Source organism: Ruditapes philippinarum, unplaced genomic scaffold (assembly GCF_026571515.1).
Source record: "Ruditapes philippinarum isolate M1 unplaced genomic scaffold, ASM2657151v2 ctg1152_1_1_1_1, whole genome shotgun sequence".
NCBI lineage: Eukaryota > Metazoa > Mollusca > Bivalvia > Venerida > Veneridae > Ruditapes > Ruditapes philippinarum.
Window position 1 is genome coordinate 126,842 of NW_026856449.1, and position 21,163 is coordinate 148,004.

The window sequence follows — 21,163 nt, forward strand, 5'->3', positions numbered from 1 at the left end:
GATCATGTATAATAAGAAGAGTAATCACCTTAAGTTGGTACTGTACTTAGTGAAATTATAATTGTTGTTTTCCTTTTTAAAGGGGTTTTGGAAAACATGTAACTGGAGAAGTATGGTAAAGGGATATATTAGGTCAGTGGATGTTAGAAACCAATATTGCTAATTCATTTTAACCTTTGTTTTGTAGGATTTCAAATCTAGAGAAGAATTCACAAGGTCCAGTACTTGGCATAAAAGGAAAGAGTTTAATGCCATATTGTCACTTTGAGTTGGAAGATTCTGACTATATTACAAACGCCCGCCGCAATCCTGAGATGAGAGGACCAGGTGGGGCACCTCCTGGCACAACACTCGACCCTAACACTAGAGTGATTGAGTTTGAAACCACAGGAGTGTCTGTGAAATGTACAAAGTAAGTCATGACTGGTTATTAACAAGAACTTAGTCTAACCTCCTTTCTTTTACAAATGCATGTGAAAATTTCACAGAAAAAAATAAGTAGCAATAAAATTAACTTGTTACCAGAATCATGTAAAGTGAGCATCATTTGTTATAAAAAATGTGGAAATTGCTGCAGAAAGGATTATATTGGCAAGAATGATATATAGTTTCATGTGACCTCTCACACATTCCCTCCTATAACATTCCTGTCTATAAACTTCATACCAAATGTTTGCTACAAAACATGTTCAAGTATTAATTTACATGTAATTTGTGAAACATAATTATTTAGAAAAATCATAGTTATATATATTAATTATTTCAGATCATTTGGTATAGTTAACCCCACTAGTCAGATATACAGTTACCAGTGGATATGTGAGGATGAAGTTGACCCAAAGAAACCTTCATCATTCCTCTGTGTACAACCTAAAGGACAAATCAGGAGTGGAAAGAAAGCTACTGTAAGAGTTTAGTTTTGTAATGGATAAATTTCTTAAATTTAAGTGCTAAAATTTGGATAAGATTGTATTTGTAGGAGCCAGAAATGTGAAAATTACCTTAATTCATGCCAATGTTTAGACATGTGGTGTGATTTTAATCTGTATAATAGGTTTTTGTTACTGATTTTGTTGTCGTTTTTTTTTAAAAAAAAAGGTCAAATCACTGTGTTTGTGACAGTAGCTTTAAGTATTACAATCTAAAACAACTGTAACTAACAAGTTTTAATATGAAATGTTATTATTTTATTAAAGGTAACATTTGAGTACAGCGCCACTCAGCTGGACGTGGTTGAGTCATTCTGGAGATTTACGATACCGGAACAGAATATCAACATTCCATTCTTACTTGTTGGTCAGGCGAAGGAACCGGACATCATCATGGATAGGTCACACATGAACTTTAAGGCTCTACTTATAGGTAAACATGATTATTGAGTAGTTGACATTATTTTAGCATAGAATTATTGATTACATAAAATTAATGCTTTAATTAAAATTGAAGCGCCATGGTAAAATATAGTAAATTATGCAATTATACAGGGCATAAAACATTGGCCATGGAATATTGAGAAATTTCTTATTTAACCATAAAAGATTTATTGAGTGAATTATTAAAGAAAATTTTTCCAAATTTTGATGTTTTATAGACATGAATTATTTTGTTTCATCGAGTGGTATTTAGAAAAAGATCTTTCAGTTATCTAGTGGTAAACACTGGTGTGAAAATTCATTGAGTGTGTATATTGTAGTAAATATTAAGTTGATATTCATATTTTGATTCTTTCCTACTACTGGGTGCTAGGGGTCATGGATGGAAACTTGCACTACCCTCAATCAAACCGAACCTGCAACATTGTCAAGTTTGCCATTTATTAGGGATTCCATTCCTCTCTATTTTATCATGATATGGATAATAATGTAATCTTAATGTTTGATTTTTGATTATAATAAATGTGGAATCTGTTTGTATAAAATGTAATGTATGTATCTAGGTCATGAAGCCAAGGAAACAGTGTTGCTGATCAACAATGAGAACCAATCATTCCACTTCAATTTTGATGAAGACTCCACCCACTCAGCAGGATACTCCGCCCACTTGTTTGTTGAACCAATGGCTGGTGTTCTACCTCCTAAATCCAAGTAAGATTAGTTTTTAGCTCGACTTTTCTATGAAAAGGGGAGCTATCCTACTCGCCCCGGCGTCGGCGTCGGCGTTAGCGTCGGCGTTGGCGTCACACCTTGGTTAAGTTTTTCGTACCACCCCACTTTATTTCAGAAGTATTACAAGTATGGCTTTGAAACTTACCATACTTGTTCACCATCATAACCTCCATCTACAGACAAGAGTACATAACTCTGTCAAGGTTTTTGACAGAATTATGGCCCTTTTTTGACTTAGAAAGTGTATTGAGCTTGGTTAAGTTTTTTTGTACCACCTCACTTTATTTCAAAACCATTGGAGGTATTGCTTTGAAACTGACCATACTTGTTTACCATCACGACCTTCATCAACAGACAAGAGGACATAACTCTGTCAAGGTTTTTGACAGAATTATGCCCCTTTTTGACTTAGAAAATACATTGAATATGGGTAAAATCCACTTATTGCCTTAACCCTTTGAGATATTGCTTTGAAACTTTTAATGCTATTTCACATCATTACCCCCATCTGTTACGCAAGAGAAGGTAACTCTGTCAGGGATTTGTTTTAAAAATTAAGGCCTTTTATCGACTTAGAATCTTGGTTAAGTTTTTTGTACCAGTCAACTTTTTGACTGAACTGGTTGAGATATTAAATTGAAAGTTGGAATACTTGTTTACCATCATGTCCCAAACATGGGCAGGAGAAGGTAATTCTGTTAAGGATTTTATTTGAATTATGGCCCTTTTTGACTTAGAAACTCAGTTAAAATTTTCATTCTTGTCCACTTGTTGACCTAACCATTTGAGATATTACTTTGGAAGTTGGAGTTCTTATGTGCCATCATGAGACCTATCTGTAAGCAAGAGAAGATAACTCTGTGAAAATGTTTCTTGATTTGTACTTAGAAATTCCTAGTTAAAGTCTTGTGTGCCCTTAACTGTCAAAGTTTTGTTTTATAGGCAAGCACTAAAAAAGTCGAGCGCGCTGTCCTTCTGACAGCTCTTGTTTTACTGCCTTTCCAGTATATTTCAACACAAATACATAATTTCCTTGGTTACTATAAATTAAATTCAGTTTAGGCATTTAACAAAAGATGATTTGCAAGTACATTATCCCTCCTTGTTCATGCAATATTTCAATTATTTGTTATTAGATGTATAGTCATGTAGCTAAAATACAGTTGTAAATTTGTTTCATCAACAGTAGCTTTAAGCAACTAGTAAACAATTTAATCTAGAACAAATATTTCAAATTTTGACGTAAAATTTCATTATGATATTTAACATTGGATTTTACAAAAACTATTGTTTGTTTTCTTGTCATGCAGGATTCCTGTGGATCTATACTTCACACCAAATTCTGACAAAGAAGTAAATTTCAACCTGACATGTAATGTACGTCGTAAAACACTGCCAGTTTCACTGAACGTGAAAGCAGAAGGCTATTCCATGGATTGTACGTTACTGTGTGAGGATTCCCTCGGTAACAGAGTAGAATTATCACCAGACGGTCTAAGTCAGATCAATTTTGGTGAGGTAAGGGAAATAGTTCATGTGATTATGTATACCTTCAGCTACAGAGTGAAGTTATTTCAGTGAAATATATACACTAATATTGAATAAGTGTTTAAGTAAAGTATCCAGCATTATAAACTCTTTATATTATGTATAAAGTATTTATTCAAGATTCATTTGGTAGCCAATTTTTATCTGAAGTATCTGTTGATACTTTAATATAAAGTCTTAAGTTCTAAAACTTTTCAGGCCGAATGGTACAGGTCACTGACATTGTACCATTTCTCCACTCTAAGGTTCCTAAATACAGTAAAAAATAAATTCATGAATTAAGCAATCCTGCAAATGTCTTACCAAACTAATGTGAATATATGATATGCTATTGGAATATTTTGATATTGAAATAACTTGTGTATTTCAGGTGGAAGTGAATGAGCAACAGATTCGCAATTTGTTCATTCTGAACTCTGGCAAGTTTAACTTTGATTATAACTGGGAGCTTAACATGGCAACAAAGCGTAAGGATATGGTGACGATCACACCGATGTCTGGTGGCGTGAACCACGGTGAGAGGAAGAAATGTATCCTGTCTTTCTGTCCGTCTGCTAGAATGACCTTGAGAGATTCAGAACTTGCTCTTAAGGTAAAGTTTTTTTACATTTTCACAAATGTTTTTTAGTTACAAGTCAATTTTTAGAAAAATGCAAAACATTAAAGTTGAGAATGATGTTTGTTCTATTTTTAGATAAAGTAAGTGATTAAACTCTTTAAAAAATTGAAGTAGTAATAACTTATTTAGTGCCCCATCAGTCTGTATATTTGGGTTGTCTTACCAGACTCTGTACTTTGGCTTGATTAACTTTGCTACTTTGATATCGCGATTTTTCAGGCTGATATGGGACAATATGAATATCACAGATTGACAAAGCCATGTGACACTCAAATGCAGGAAATAAAGATTGTTATCTGTTCTGATAGGAATCAGTTGGATTGATTTGGTCATATTTCTCTCATAATCTTGTGATATGTTCCTATAGTGTTAAAGTAATATTCTCGATTTTAGATAAGAATTTTCCATATGGAAAACATGAGAAAATAAGATTTCTACCAATATGATACAATCTATTGTACAATTTTATTCTTGATATATCAGCTGTACCTATGTATATTTTCAGATATCCCATGGACCATCTTACCACATAGCTTTGAATGGTCTAGGTGTGAGTCCAGGCCTCCACTTCTCATTCCTGACAACCAACTTTGGTAGCTGTTTTATATACCGTGCTGGCATGCCGACACATACCAAGGTGCTCAAACTTACTAACAAGGATAAGAAGGAAATAAGGTATGTCCTTTCTACATTCTTAATTTATAGCTGAAATAAATTTCATATGCATGTAAATTATAAGAATGAAAAAGATCTAAACTGTATTGGTGCAACAATATAATAACTGCTATTGTACATGTCTCTCTAATGAGAGCCTGCTAGATTTGCATAGATGAGAAAGTATTAGGTCTTTGGGCCTGCTGTGCAGCAAGAGTGAGGCATGGGAAGTTGTAGAATACACATTACTTTCAATCAAAATTTGATGAAAGTGTGTCTGTTTGTTCTCCACTGCTATTTCATTTGATATATATTTATAAGTTGTCATTTGCTTGTGGAGGAAAGGTTTTTTTTTACTCATTATCAGTTGAATTTTCAGGCATCGATCTTTTTTCCTATTGGAATTTATGGAACATTTTAAAATAATTTTCTCAGAAATTTCACTCATATAGGAAACAATTTGTTCTCAATTCAGCAATTTACTTAATTGTTTAACAAGAAGAATAGACCAGAAATATTTCAAATTTGTTATGAGTTAAACAATGATTCAGTAAAAAAACTGTTTATGAATAATGTTGTTTACAAATATATACATGTATATTTTACAGTGTTGATTGTCTTTACACACCAACCAATCATTTACATCACACATTTGAGGCATGTGTTATCCAGCCAGGACAATCTGTAGATGTAGCATTTACATTCTATCCTAGAGAAGCCAAGAAATACAAGGAAATTGTCACATTTGAAATCAATGGTCTTTCTAAACAGGACGTGGAAATTAACGGCCAAGGAACAGAGATGAAGGTGTGTAATTTTATGTAGTCAAAAATTATAAACTGTTTTGTATAGTATTCTTGATGGAAGTTTGACACAATGGATTGTAGGGAGTGTTAGTAAAATAAAGATTCATCCAGTAAAAAAATCTAATCATGTTGAAAACCTATCAGAATGGGTTTGGCCATTTTTTTCAGAAGCTGTATGTAATAATGTTCATAATTGGCCCTTTGGATCCTTTCTTCCTCCAGAATTAATGTTGGAAAATCACCATATTACCATAACAATGTCAATTTGATATTTTTCCAATTAACAATAGATTTAACTTTTATACAGTCTTAGTGATGCTTCACATAGAGAAAATTGAAATACTGGCCTGAGTTGCTTCTTTGTATACTGGTACCAAAATTGTGATGGGAACCCATACACAAAGTATAGATATGCAATTTATAAAATGTGAAAATGCTTGGTTTTATTACAGATTGAGGTAGCAGACCCAAAACACAAGATGTTGAACCTTGGTGCTCAAGTGGTTGGCAAGGTTGTAAAACGTTATATCCCCATCATCAACAACAGCCCTGCTGCTATAACTTTCACCCTGGCCTTGACCCCCACAACCCCAGCCCTACAACAACCAGGAGTGTTATCTATATCCCCCACCCATCAGATTACTCTGGAGGGCAAGGGTGGCACCTGTAAGGTAGAGGTGATTTTCAAACCAACTGGTAGGATACCACAGTTCATGGAAGAGGTAAATTTGTTGTATTTCATGTACATATGAATTTGATCCAACAACTCAGCTGGTTGAATCTTGTATCAGGCATTAAAATTTTAATTATGTTGTGCAGTTATGGAAAGTCAGCTCGTTTACCTGATGCTCTGATTGTTTTATGGTCAGCCTCCAAGGATCGTGAACACGCATTGGCGGTATATTATATTTATGAAATGTCGATTAATAAGTATTGTTGACACACACAGAAACTGGCCTATAATAACTGGTTTGCTGCAAAACTTCAAAGATAACTAGAATTAAAAATACTTGTTTTAGTTAAGTCAGATGATGTTGACTTGTATTATTCTTGTAGTACAAGTTGCTTAAAAAAATTTTGAAGGACTAGTTGCTGTTGTTGTAAATTTGTAATAAACTTTTGATTTGTGTAATCACGATTTTTAAGACCTTTCAAGTACATGTAATCCTTAATAAATTGTTTTATATTTATGTATTTGATAATATCAGGTGTTGTTGGAGTGTGCCGGTCTCTCACAGCCATTGTTTGTGATGCAGGGCTCATGCCTTGGCATGGAGATCTCACTCGACACCGTGGCAATACCATTTGGTGCCGTTGTTCAACGCAGCCAGACTTCTAGAAAGATTGTTATGACAAACTCTGGAGACATGAATGCCAAGTAAGTCCCAACCTCATTTGTTATTGAAGATATATGATCTACAAACTCTTATTATTTTAAAATCTTCATGTTTAAAAAAGCCGTAAGAACCCGAATAAATGCATATAATAAAATCTTCATGTTTAAAAAAGCTGTAAGAACCCGAATAAATGCATGTATATACTTTCATTTGACTTTCTTTAGAATGCAAATGTTTATTTAACAAACATTTAACTATCTTAATTAATAAAATCTTAGAAACTGTGATTTATATTTTTGCAAATTAAATTATTTAATACAAAATTTAGTGTACAAACTTTACTAGAACTATTTAATTTGTGTTTAACAGATTCTGCTGGGATATAAACAGTTTTAAGCCTGATTTCTCAGTTTACCCTGTGGAGGGATACATCACACCTGGTATGGAAGTGACATTTGAAGTATTCTTCCACCCACAAGAAATAAGCCAGGATATAAGATATGATGTAAGGACACTTGAACTTTTTTAACATCTTGTAAATTATTGTATGTACTAAAATTCTCACTATTATATTTTGGAATTTATCAAAGTTCTGATTTCTAAGGTGGAAACTCTAACTCATGCACTTCTTATAATGTAAATGAGATACCATAGCTTGGTCTTTAACTCTTTCAAATTTGCCATTTTACAACTATTTTTGTCCAACAAAATTTGTAAATTTGAAGTTAAGCATTACTATGTACTTATTTATTATGTAAAATTACTATGTTCTTATTCATTATGTAAACTTAAAATGTTGACTCCAGGTTCCTATGTACAATGTACAGAAATCCCAGTCATCATCAGATTTTCTTTAAAAAAAGAAATAAATACTAGTAACACTGTCATCAGTACATAGGTATAATCAGAACGCTACTTTTTTATTATTCAGAAATTGCGATGTTTCCTCGAAGGTGGACCTCATAAGCCTGTCACTTTGACCTTGACTGGAACATGTATCGGTAACCCACCAGTGAGAGAAGGTCAACATTTCTCCACCAATGTTAGAGTCAAGGATACTAAAAACTTGACCATTCCAAACCGAAGCAACCAGACCTGGCATTTGAAGCCAATCATTGAGGGCGAGCAATGGAGCGGTCCGGTATCGTTTACCGTTGAGCCCCAGCAGACAAAACATTACGAGCTCACGTATTTCCCTATCACCATGACAACCGAGGGTAAAAAACACCAGGGCTCGATCTTCTTCCCACTCCCAGATGGTACAGGGCTCATGTTTAACTTGGTCGGCACAGCTGAAGCTCCCAGACCCAGTGGAAAGGTTTCACGTGACATCCCGAGCAAAACCTGGTACAATGAAATGTTACCTGTACATAACTGGCTCAAGAAGCCACAAAGGTTGGTAACTAATGTCATGACATTGGAAATAATATTAAACGTTCTGAAGAAAAACACAAGTTTCAATAAAAGAATTAGAAAATACCATAATTTTTTTTTTAATTTTTGAGAGTTTCAAAAATGCTTTTCCTTATACATGTACATGTTTTTGTTTAGTATTTAAAATGATAGTTATGGGCATTTTTTATTTTCATGATGAATTTCTACTTCAAATGGTTTTCAGATTTCAAAATAATTTTAACATAATTATACAGAATTTTGTTGCACATCTCACACATTGGTCCTATGTTTTACAGGTTTAGAGTGAAAGTTGAGCCAATGAGACAAGAAAAGTTTGATACAGGTACACAGATCAAGTCTATGGATTATATAGACGTACCTGCCAGCAGTAAGAAAGATTACAAACTCTCTTTCTATGCCTACAAAGAGAGTATTACATCAATGAAGGTAATTTAACATTTCAAATGATCATTTGTATAAGAATGTGACAAACTTCTGACCTAAAGTTATCTCCATGGGCTTTTGTCACGATCATTGAGCCAGTTCAATGGATCATATAACAAGATCAGTTGCAGATTTTTGGATCTGTGTAGACTTGCAAGCCTTTTGATTATTTTGGAGATCAATTTTACTATTTAATGTTGATATTTCTGAAATGAAGAATGGCTTATTTCCGAACTTTAAACTGGGTACACCTATTTAATTGTGTCAGGTACAATAAGAAGTACAATCATTTCTCCTTTAAAATTGATATTGATATCTGCCAACAATATAGAATTTGGTCCGCTTTAAATAAAAGAACAAAATACAAATTCAATTGTATAGAAACTGGTAAATAAATGATGTAATTATCTAAATGTTATTTGGTTATTATTACAGGTGACATTTATAAATGAGCCAACCGGAGAATACCAGTACTATGAGGTGACATTCAAGGCAACACGACCTGGCGTGATCAACACCATTGACCTTGTGACCCCAGTTAGACAAAGTGTCCATCACAAGATCAAGTTGGACAACCCGCTACCGCAGGCTGTGACCTTTGCAGCATCCTGCAATGTACAGGAAGTCCTTATGCCGAGCACTCTGAATGTACCTCCAAACTCGAGTGTTAGTCTTCTAAAAAGCATTTTAGATGAAATTTTCCTTATGTGAAAATGATGCCACTTCTGTCTAGCTTAGAATTGAGCTTACTTTGGTTTTCAGAAAGCTTTTTTGTGTAAAAGTTTCAAATCATTTATTCAGTAACTACTTCAGTTATTCAAAGAACACATGTATAGAAATGTGTGGCTGCTGTTGAAATACTACATTGTTTCTTTCACCTGGATAAGCTTTAGATATGAGAAACCTGTTAGAAGTAGCTTAATATAAATGTTCTCAGTGTATTCAATATCTGTTGCTGTGTATCATTGAGATATCAATTTTATTTCATCATAGTTTGATGAGGTTTATATATTTCACTTTTCAAGTCAAGATAATTCAAGTGTGACAATTGTACATAACATTTCAGGCTGATTTTACCTTGGAGTATCAACCATTGAGAGTTGGTGAGAGCACTGCAAGACTTGAGTTTAGCAACAATGAGCTAGGCTTCTACTACTATGACCTCAATCTGAAGGCGACCTCAGCTGGGCCAGAGAGAGCCCTGTACTTCAGGACCTGTTTGGGCCAAAGTCAAGTCCAAGTTGCAAAATTCTTGAACTTTGCAAAACAGAAAACAGACTACACTTGCAAGGTAAGTTAGCGCAAGGAGTTTGAATAAAAGAAATTAAAAATAAGCTATCTACTGTTGCCTCTTTAATGTGTACATCTAGAGTTTCTGAGTGAGTTTTAACTTAAAACTAAAAAAGAAACAAGAAAAAACAATACCTTTAATTGATATTCTTTGATATCTTTTGTCAGTAAAATATTAATTTAATTTTTCCACAAAACTATTTTTTTTCCAGGTTGATAACGGAGATTTCCATGTTGATAAAACAGTGGCTGCAGCACCAGGATCAACTGGTGGAACAGAAGTAGGTCTGGATGTCTCGTTTGAACCGTCACGTCTAGGAGAACAGAGGGCGCTGCTAGTGGTGAGCTCTCCAGTTGGAGGTGAATACAGTTTCCCGCTCTTTGGTACCTGCATTGCTCCAAAACCACAGGGACCATTTATGATCAAGTCAGGATCCACTACGACCATATCTTTCAGAAATGTCTTCAGTAGTACAACAGCATTTACTTTCCAAGTTGACAATCCACTTTTCCATTTAGTAAAAACAAGTGAAAATATTCGCTCACGTAAAGATCATAGAATTTCTGTAGGCTTTGATGGAAACGAGGTTGGTGCAAAAGCGGCTGTCATGGGCAAACTCATTGTGACATGCCCAAGATCTGCTGGTGGGAATTCTAACGTACAGTGGGTGTACTACCTTAAAGGTATTACCCAATAAATTTGAACATTCTATTTTTGCATTACCCTCTGAAAATATGAAAAACATTTAGACTTTGTTTTATAAATATACTTTTATAAATTAATAGTTGTGTGAATAGAAAAACTACAGATATAAATTTCTGCTGAATTGTGTGATAAATGAACATTGTGCTTTTATTGATATTGATTAAAAATAAAATGTTAACTTCTGTTTGTATGTATGATATATGTTACTGTTGATATAAATTTGTATTGTTTATTTAAACTATTTATTGACTTTATTACTGGAAGATTAAAATGTTATGTTGATTGCAGGAACTGCAAAGTTTAGACTATGAATTGACTTGTTGCATGATTTTTTTATTAGAAAATAAATTTGTTAAACATTATGGCACAATATTGAAAATGTATCAATTCTTTAATTGATAACTGAGACACAGAATTTGATTGGTAAACTGTATATAAATAAATATTGCCGCAGTTTAAATTTGTTATAATGTATTTTAAGGAATAATTAAAGCTGTTAATTCACATTATATGCAACACATCTTTCCGTCCAAATGAAATTTACATTTTTTTCTGTTATATACATGATATAATCAATGTACACTGCTATACATTAGTGTACATGTATATTTCTAGCTGGATTGCATTCCGTCCCAATGTTTTAATCTTAACATGTATGAAATTCAGTATTTATAAAACAGTTATTATTTACAAAATAACATTCCCCAAATATGTGTTATTATGTACATTGACTTACATTTTGTTATGAAAAAATGATTGTTTAAGTATTACCGTAGTTAATGTATTTAAGAAGCTGACCACTGCTGTGATACTTTTTTTATGAATTTTTCTATATAATAACAGTTAGTTTGCTGTCTTAAAATGTACTTTGAAAGCTTCACAATAAAATTATTTTCTGTGAACATATGTTGTAGTTTTATTTATTTTCCGCATTGTGAAATTTTAATGATCTTTTAATTCTTGTTGAAGATGGAAAGAAGATGAAAAAGAAGACACTCATTTGGACTCTATTAGCCCCTTACTTATAATTAATCTGCTGACTTTATCAAAGTTTATGTAATGTACTTGCCCTGCAGTCCATTAAATTTTAAGGGCTTTCAATATAAAAATACAAAAATTGAATTATCAACATCATAGAGCCTGGTTGTGAAGACTGGCCTGACTCTACACTGGTTGCAAAGCTATGTAGGATTAGCAGTTGGTCACTAGTGGAGATATAGATAATTACTGGTTAGTTATCCAGAAAAGTTGATTATAAAAATCAACTGCCAAGATATGACAAATATATATATATAACTAGGGTGCCCCAACACTCCACTGTTTTGTCAATCTTATGACTTTAGGTCAAATATTTTTTGGGCTACATATGCCACAGGTTGAAAACTAAAAACCGTTTACTAAGTCAAGGGCAAGAACTTTGCAAATACTGAATAAATCCGCAAGCAAGCCCTAAGGTGCATAAGTACATGGCTGACCAAAATTCTTGTAAACTTTCAGACCTACAGGTCAAATATTTTTTGAGTTATGCATGAACAGGTTGAAATTGCAAACTTATACTAAGTCAAGGGCAATAACTCTAACAAAACTGAAAAAAAATCCACATGCAAAACCCCCGGTGCATAGCTTCACAGTGATGTTGATCATTATTCCTGTAAAGTTGGGTTGATTCTAACTCAAGCACTCGAGGAACAAATAACTCAACATAATGGAACAGTTTTCAGTGAGTCAAGGGCAATAAATCTGACAAAACAGAAAATATCCACAAGTGAAACCCCAGGTGCACAACTTCACATGCTGAGCAACATTCCTGTTAAGTTTCATGACTCTAGATCAAATACTTTTTGAGTTATGTGCGACACAGGTTGAAAATCGTAATTTTTTACAAAGTCAAAGGCAATAACTCTAAAAATACTAAACATATCAACAAAACAATACCCAGGTGCACAACAACACATGCTGATCAACATTCCTGTAAAGTTTCATGGCTAGGTCAAATACTTTTTGAGCTACATGTGACACAAATTGAAAATTGCAAATATTTACAAAGTCAAGGGCAATAACTCTAACAAAACATAATAAATCCACAAACGAAACCCCTGGTGCACAACTACACATACTGAGCAACATTCCTATTAAGTTTCATGACTCTAGGTAAAATACTTTTTGAGCTATGTGCGACACAAAAGATAACAGATGGACGGACAAGGGTAAATCTAAATGCCCCCCTCTAAAGTGGGAGCACAAAAATGTGTTAAAATTGGCATACTAACTGAGCAAAAAAACCACAAAGAAATAAACTTTTGGTTCCAGCAGGTTAAGAGTTAAAGGCTTGTAAAGCTACATCTAAGCTTTACTAGTGAATATAGACACAAAGTGACTCTCTGAATTATTGAAGAGTAAAGTATAAACATAAATTATAGAAGCACCAGCCTTTTCTATGTCAGTTAAATATATCTAGCTCTTGTTTTTATCAAACAAATTCCGTGGATAGATTATAATTTCCAAATAAGAAAGTTTTCTTATCAACTGACAGAACAGATTCAATATCGTCACCTTTGTTTGTTTGTTTCATTTTACGCCTTTTCCCCAACAGTATTTCAGTCATATATGCGGGTAGTTTCCTAACCATCGTTCCTGGAGAGTTACACCAGTACTTGACTACACCTTAGTGCAGTAACAGGTTTACTTATTATTTAATTTAATAGGTTAACCTGTAACTGCACTAAGGTGAGGATACATGAAATAATTGTTGCCTTTTTACTTATATCACTAGAGTAAGATTAAATCATTTAATTCACAAAAGTATACATGTCATTAATAGAGCAATTTCACATTTACATATAAAATTAACACAAATCTGTAGGCATGCTGGTTTAATACCCATTACAGTCTTCTTTACAACTTATACAATTATGTATATTTTTCCATTTCAAACATGACAATTGTAATGGAGTTTTTCTTTAGAAATGAATTTAATCTAGACAGCACCTCTATTAAAGTGGAGTTGTGGCTTTTTATTGCTTTTAGACAAGAACATTTAGTAAAATATACAAAAGACAATGACTGTTATCTTATTTTTTTATTGTATTTTTTGTCAGTAGAAATGTATGCCTCAGCAATTCATTCAATCATAACCACAACTGTACACATAATCATTGTTAACATAATGTAGATGTAAGTCAGTCCTTTGTTTTACTGAATATCAAGACAAGAAATGAAGACATAGGTTTACAAAGCAATAGCTCCAATACTTTTTTTTATAATAAAGAAGTACCGTACGTTCCCTACTATAAGTAGTACACTACAAAGGCTCTACTCAAAAGTCATCTTATGAACAGAATTTAATTTTTTTACATATTTCGGCTCAGGATTTTAAATTGTCTGCTAATTATCTTTTTACAATTTTAGTAATGTGTTTTAAATCCTAGCTGTAAACAGGAGTATCATTAACTCAAGATTTGACTGTGATATATATTTTTATGATTTATTAGTATCTTTAAACATGATTATATTTAGGTCTGCCTCTCTATGTCATGCCGCCAATACAAAGGACCACAATGGAAATAAGAGCTTTTTTGCCTTTTTTGTGTTATCTTTGGTTTTGGTGAGCATGTCATAGTTTTCTCGTATGTGATATAGTATTTAATAATTCTCACTATTTTATCCTTTGTTATATTGTCAACTATGTATATGCTTCCTTTGCCGAAATAAATCTATCTATCTACTTAAAAACTCCTCCAAACTCATAAAATGCATGTGAAAAAAAAAGAAAACTACAGGTAGTTTTTCGTTACAGTAAATTTGCAAACTTTTGCAAGTGAAGGACAAATGTTTATGTTCATAAACTGACCTTAATCCTTATTTCTTGAAATATGGTATTGACAAAATGATCGTATAATTTCAAAGATAAATATATGAAAATCTTGTTGTATTACTATATTAATAAATAAAATGTTGTCAAACAATGCAAGTTCAGTTTGGCTATTGCAAAAACTTTTTGTACTAAATTAAACCAAAAAATCTAGTTCTTACCTTAACATTATACATTGTATTAACAACATTTTTAAAAAGTCATATGAAATAATAGCTTAACAGAATATACTGCATCAACAAACAGTTTTACAAAATTTTAAATATAAATCTTGGTATAATAATCACTTACATGACAAATAAGTAATTCAAAGTAGTTTATAAGATAAAATCTGTTTGAAATTAATCAAATATTCATAGTCACAAAATTCATGTTCTTTTTCAAATCTAGAGATTGTCAATCTTTTTCTAAAGTTTAAGTAATTTTTGTTCTTCTTAAGTATTCACAAAATTAAGCAATATTTGTTTTATTCTTTTCAGGTAAATTAATTTAACCTTTGGACATTATACACAAGACCGAAAGCTCTGTAGAAGTACACTTCTTGCTTTGTATTAATTATATTCACAACATTCAGACACAATTCCTGTCTCAAGTTTCTTCATCTTCTTCATCATCACCAAATGATAATAAACTGGAGTTTTTCACCTCCTTTGATGATGAAGTTTTCTTTGTTTTCTTTTCTTCTTTAGTTTTTTTACTACTTGACACTGCAAGTTCATTAGCTGTTTCATTTTGTCGTTTAACTGGCTTCTTGAACGTTATTTTCCCATCTGATGGCTCCTTCTCATTCACATCTGGTGAGGAAATAAGAAATTTATTTTGTATGATATTAACAGAATTAATTGTAAGTAACAACCTGTTACCTGCTGAATTTCTTAAATGGACTTATCCAGCTTTCATTTATGGAACTGTCCATAAACAATCTGGGGGATATCAAGATAAAGATTTGAAGTTAGTCGGCCAATATGCATGCAGTCTGACAAGGCTCTATACTGGTGGCAGGCTTGGAAACACTGTCATAACCCCAGTTGGGGTCAAAACAATTGAAACTACAAAATGTACTACTCCTGTCATTTTTATGCTAGTGGTAATAATGACATTCTGATTAAACCAGTAAAGAACAAGGCCAGTATTCACTCAAAACAAACATACAGACTTTAAATAATACCATCTGTAAACAAGTGTATTACCACAAGTACATTTTCTATTCTTTTCATTGAGTTTTAAGTCTTCCTGGCACAATTTAGGTCATGTTGTCACTAGTACTTGTCCAAGAGAATATCATATGATAGATACTGGTAAGTCTTAAACATATTGACCATGAGTTTATAAAGTCTTAGCAAAAGCATTAAATGTCTGTTTTGTGTGCACATTTTCTATAAATTATGTAATAATAATGATGATAAAAAAAACTAACAAAGTAACTGGATTACATACAAGAGTTACAAATAAACATGAAAGAAAAAAAATCACAACCTGAAAAAACAAGTTTGGCTGTTCGCTTATCTGAGATTTTCCCAGCAGTACATGATTGACACATTTTCTATGTGTGAAATAAAAGACAAAAGATTCTATCAAATTTTGTCAATAACAAAGCTGTATGTATATTCATAAATACAAACCATCATTCTGTGAGAGAGCCTTGTCATCTTTCAAGGCAAGGTATGCCTCTTCAGGAGTGAGATCACCTTCTTTCAGAACTACAATGGTAGGTTTTTCATCTTCATTATCTGATCTATCTTCATCTTCATATTTCAACTCTTCTTTCTAGAGATAAAATTATAATTTTAGACAATTTGAATACTTAAATAATAATGACTGACTTTTTGAATGCTGACCAATAATGACTAAAGGTATATAATATTAGTTATATACTGATGCCTCATATTTTCGTGGTACCCATAATTCCAAGGTATTAGGCATGAACAGTCTCAAGTGCCTCCTTGACCTAATGCACCTGCTAGTTTTTTACTTTTACTTTTTATTGTATTTTTTATCGAAATGCTACATATACAACTGAGAAAACTTATTATTTTATTGAGAATAGAGCAAAGTAAATTATTTCACCATTTTACTTATCTTTGTTAAACCACAGGAACCCGAAATTCTATCCAAAACAAAAATATAACGATTTAAAAAAGAAATCCCATATATATACTATAAAAAAACACTTTTATAGTATATATATGGGATTTTTTTTTAAATTGTTATATTTTTGTTTTGGATAGAATTTCTGGTTCCTGTGGTTTAACAACCATTGAGATAAAATGCCATAGAGAAGAGAAAATCCCCACTTTAAGACGGGGCTAAGTATAGATGTACTAAAAATTAAAGATTACTATTGTGTATTGTTTTTGCCTTTGAAACTGTTAAAATGTAATTACCTTGGAAATATGAGAACACAACTTTACTCATTAGGCAGCAGATATGTGTTAATTCATATTATTTGCCATTCTATGTACATAATTGCTTACATGTAAACAGTAAACGGAATAAACTATGTAATTGATATGTCTTTGCTACAGTTTTCAACGTATTTTCCCTAATTTTATTGTATTTACCTACATGTATCTTTCTTCCATTAATGGCAAACCCCTCGCGGGGACTTAGACATGACATGACTCTTAAATTGTCACTTCACAGAAAGCTATGAAATACAAGGGAATCCGGGAACCAGTCCCTAGTTCTTATTGAATAGACCCCTTGTTCAGTATAACACTGATACATGTGTAGTAGGGCAGGTTGTTTCCCTTTGTAATTAATGTTCTGATTTTTGACACTTATTGAATTAAGTTCTAAATTGTTATTTCCCTTTTCTTTTTGGTACATGAAATTGTAATTTGTTATATTTTATGAAATAGTTTGTATACAACTTATCGAGTAAATTGTTAGCTATTAAAATTGTCAAGATAAAGAAGGTCTCAGGTATAAAAATTTAATAATTTTGTTTTAAATAGTTATTCTTAATTTATATTTATGAAGCTAATGTTAGAAATGATATGTTGATATATTAGTTGATTAGAAATAATAATTACTTTGGTATATAAGGTCAGATTTTATTGGCATCATTGGTAGCCATATTGTCACAGGTTGCTGTACATTTAGGTTCTCATTGACCGCCGTACAGTGACCTACTTTTCGGCTCAAAATTCATATCTTTGGCTAATACTCCGTGGAAATTGCATGGAGGTAAATTATCACCATCTTGTGCGTCAAAATTAACTCTTTAAGGACATGACTGGTGACATGTCCGGGGTCCGTACTCGACAGCGCAAGCTGCATTTTGTGCCCGAAAGGGCGGATGGACCCTCATTAAGCTTTAACTACATACATAACTACATACATACGCATCATTGGTGGCAAAGGTTACAAAGCCAAGCTACCGCCCCTTCCCCTATCTTAATTTATTAGGTATTATAAAAGTAAATTGTTTAGTATTTCGTTATTAAAGTAAAAGTACAGTATATCTATTTTCTATTACTCTGCATTGAAAGTTCTTTATATTAAATTTGGTAGTTGTTATAGAATTTAATGTCTATACTTTGATAAATTGAAGTTTATATGTTTAAATAAAGAACATTGTCGTATAAGTATTTAATTTTGTATTAAAAATTAGAACTGGAAACTTGGTGTTTTGTCATTTCTTGCAGCAAATATTCGGGGTAAAGGGACGAAGTGAGTCCAAGCTTCTAAGGCTCTATAAATCAGTAGCAAGTAAAAAGGAGAGGAACTTGCGAAGCCAGGTTGTGATAATTTGCAACCTGTCGCCTCGGAAGTAGCGCTCTCCTGCTACACATGCGAGGATTACCTGGATTTCTTACCAGTATACCACTAGTTAAGTCGGAAACACTGAAAGAGTCTCTGAAAAATGACGGAATATGCAAGAGAATATGTGTAATGAAGCTTGAATGAGATAAATATGACCCAAGGTGCTACAGTAGCCAAGGTTAATATTAGAAACCTTTACTACAATTAACACATCAAACTTTGATTCAAAGCATGACAGGTCCATAACCATAAATAAATCCATAAAAGGAAAATATTTAAGCATTGATCAGCATACTGGAATTGCAAAATACAAATCGTAAAACTTGCAAATAAATTATTAATATCTATTAGTCATTCTATATGTATGATTAACTAACCTTATCATCAATTGTCGGTCCTTCTTTATACCCAGTCTTCTGCTTAAAAGCTTTAATAAAGGCAGGCTCCTCATTTTTAACGTACGAGACTTTATTAGACATTTTTGTACGTGCAAATGGGGTGTGTAAATATAAGGGACGTAACTGTAAATATCAGGGAGGTTACCGTCCGGGTTTGGATAGTTACATTGCAATGATTGCACCATTGAAATCTTAAATGAAGATAAATCAATGTATACATTATCATACATATTAACACGGATTTATATTATGTCATATAAATCCGTGATATTAATATCCATTTAAATTTAAACCTTTGGGAAGTCATACATACAGCCAGCCTCCATATCTTGGGCGACTTCAAGGTCTTCAACTACACTAAAATAAACTGGACATCTAAACTGAATAAAGGTACTGATTCATGTTTATCAGACTGTGAAGGCCAATTATCCATTTTAAATGAGGCTAGCGAACAACAACTTGTTCTCTTTCCAACTAGAGAAAGTAACACCTTAGGCTTATTTGGTAACAACTTTACCTGGTCAGTTTAGCAATATTCACTCTCCAGATCAGTTGAGCGACCACGACGCCATTATTGGAACATTCAGCTGTTATGTACCTAGGAAGTCTATGCCAAAACGGAAACTTTTTAAATACTCCAAAGGTGATTACACTCAAATGAAGGAGGATGCAGTTAACTATTCCAAATACCAATACTTCAATGGTTACCAAAACAAAAGATCAGTCGAAGAATAAAGCTTTTATAATAATTAAGTACATCCACGGACTTTAATTGACTAAGGTTCACGCAAGCATAGTTACTTGCTTCCTTTGAAAAGAGCGTGTCATTTTCTATGACAGTTCAACATTTGTTTGTCTTGTCTTGCAATGTTTTTCTCAAAGACTTTTTTGATTCAGTCTCATTTAACAATGTCATTTTCTTCATTCGGGCAACTGCTGGTCCTCGCACATTCAGAAAGATGGCAATACTCTTTTCAATAACAAATTGTGATGCTGGTCCTGACACAAGTTTTTCTCCATAGAATTTTACCATATGGTCATCCATTATTATTTCCTTTGCAGTAATATAACTGTCTTTTGTCATGTCTGATTCACTGATGTTCTTACGAACACAAATTTCACATTCTCGTATGAAAAGAAAGAAAATGTCGCTTGGAATTTTTAATCCCCCGCGACTTATTTCTTTTGTCCACTCTGAATATTTAGAGACAAAGGTCTTTTCCGAGTCTCGCTCATTTTTCATCAGGTTGTTTACTGCTTCTATCTCAGCTTCAGGTATTTTCTTTGTCAGTTGATGAAGGATATACCCTGCTATCATCATAAGAACGGACTGATCAGATTTTGTAAGCTCAGCATTTTCTCCTTGGATAGAGGACTTGTAGATTTTAGACCTATTTTCTACCAGATCAGTTATCAGTTGGCGATGGAGAATACCTATAAATTGACGGACTCTCATGTCATTGGATAATTCTAAGCATATTTTCATAACTGTTGAAGTTATCTCTTCAGTAAACACTGCTGAGTGAAACGTGCGTAGTAATGACTCATTTGTGTTATTGTCTGACTCAGAAGCTGTGTTCAAAATCTTGAAATAAATGGGCTGCAGCATAGCAATAAGTTTCTCTAGGACATGTTCATTTTTCAGCATATCTGATGCTAAGTCAACTATGAACTTCCCATTCACTGACTTGTTTATGTTGCGAAATTTATTTTTAATGATGTTTTTAAGAGTATCTGGCATCATTCCTTTAAACAGCCCATTGAATTCATGTTCACACAACCGGAAAGGTTGTTTTTTCTCCGAGATTGTGGATTTTCCAATTCTGTACTGCGAAGCTGAAACATAGTAAAAATGTTATTATTGAAAGTTCATAAATAATCATCAACTTTATTGTTAATTTTCAATATTTTGTATGTTTCAAAACCATCTGTTGCCTACGGTTTGGAAAAATAGTGCTTTCATATTGTCTGCGTTCCATAATGACAGGGAGTCAAAGAAGTTTATAATCTAAATCAGTATTGTTTGTTTTCATAAGATTTCATAATTTTCGGGTTTTGTTTTGATAAGAAATGTAAAAAAAAACCAAAAGAAAAACAATGTAGATCATTAATATTTTCTGTCAATCAGGAATTGAACTATGCATAGATATTGATCTCATTCCAAGATTTTTACATGTTACAGAATGTGCATTATGTACAAAGTATAAAGCAAAGAAGAAATT

At 32.8% G+C, this 21,163-nt stretch overlaps 3 protein-coding genes across 18 annotated transcripts in view; 1 reads left to right on the forward strand and 2 right to left on the reverse strand.

Annotated features, from left to right (window-relative positions):
* The window catches only part of LOC132746563 (hydrocephalus-inducing protein homolog), a 79,086-nt gene extending 67,280 nt beyond the window's left edge, over nt 1-11,806 (forward strand). For all 16 annotated transcript variants that reach the window (XM_060735746.1, XM_060735757.1, XM_060735761.1 and 13 more), the window contains 16 exons: nt 188-412; nt 767-905; nt 1,197-1,362; nt 1,937-2,084; nt 3,416-3,623; nt 4,024-4,245; nt 4,778-4,947; nt 5,535-5,733; nt 6,185-6,454; nt 6,941-7,110; nt 7,439-7,574; nt 8,001-8,464; nt 8,761-8,911; nt 9,344-9,574; nt 9,975-10,199; nt 10,411-11,806. In XM_060735746.1, the coding sequence (XP_060591729.1) occupies nt 188-412; nt 767-905; nt 1,197-1,362; nt 1,937-2,084; nt 3,416-3,623; nt 4,024-4,245; nt 4,778-4,947; nt 5,535-5,733; nt 6,185-6,454; nt 6,941-7,110; nt 7,439-7,574; nt 8,001-8,464; nt 8,761-8,911; nt 9,344-9,574; nt 9,975-10,199; nt 10,411-10,896 (3,610 nt within the window). In that variant the 3' untranslated portion in view covers nt 10,897-11,806. The remainder of the gene's footprint in view (nt 1-187; nt 413-766; nt 906-1,196; nt 1,363-1,936; nt 2,085-3,415; nt 3,624-4,023; nt 4,246-4,777; nt 4,948-5,534; nt 5,734-6,184; nt 6,455-6,940; nt 7,111-7,438; nt 7,575-8,000; nt 8,465-8,760; nt 8,912-9,343; nt 9,575-9,974; nt 10,200-10,410) is intronic.
* Nucleotides 11,807-13,966: 2,160 nt separating this feature from the next.
* On the reverse strand, nt 13,967-19,055 carry LOC132746566 (uncharacterized protein KIAA1143 homolog). Its single transcript, XM_060735765.1, has 3 exons — nt 18,921-19,055; nt 16,398-16,542; nt 13,967-15,569 (listed from the first exon to the last, which is right to left on the reverse strand). Exons 1-3 carry the CDS (start codon nt 19,020-19,022, stop codon nt 15,364-15,366), a joined length of 453 nt encoding a protein of 150 aa, XP_060591748.1. The 5' UTR covers nt 19,023-19,055; the 3' UTR covers nt 13,967-15,363.
* Nucleotides 19,056-19,722: 667 nt separating this feature from the next.
* LOC132746554 (uncharacterized) lies at nt 19,723-21,016 on the reverse strand. Its single transcript, XM_060735738.1, has one exon. It carries the CDS (start codon nt 20,683-20,685, stop codon nt 19,783-19,785), a length of 903 nt encoding a protein of 300 aa, XP_060591721.1. The 5' UTR covers nt 20,686-21,016; the 3' UTR covers nt 19,723-19,782.
* Nucleotides 21,017-21,163: the final 147 nt, after the last annotated feature.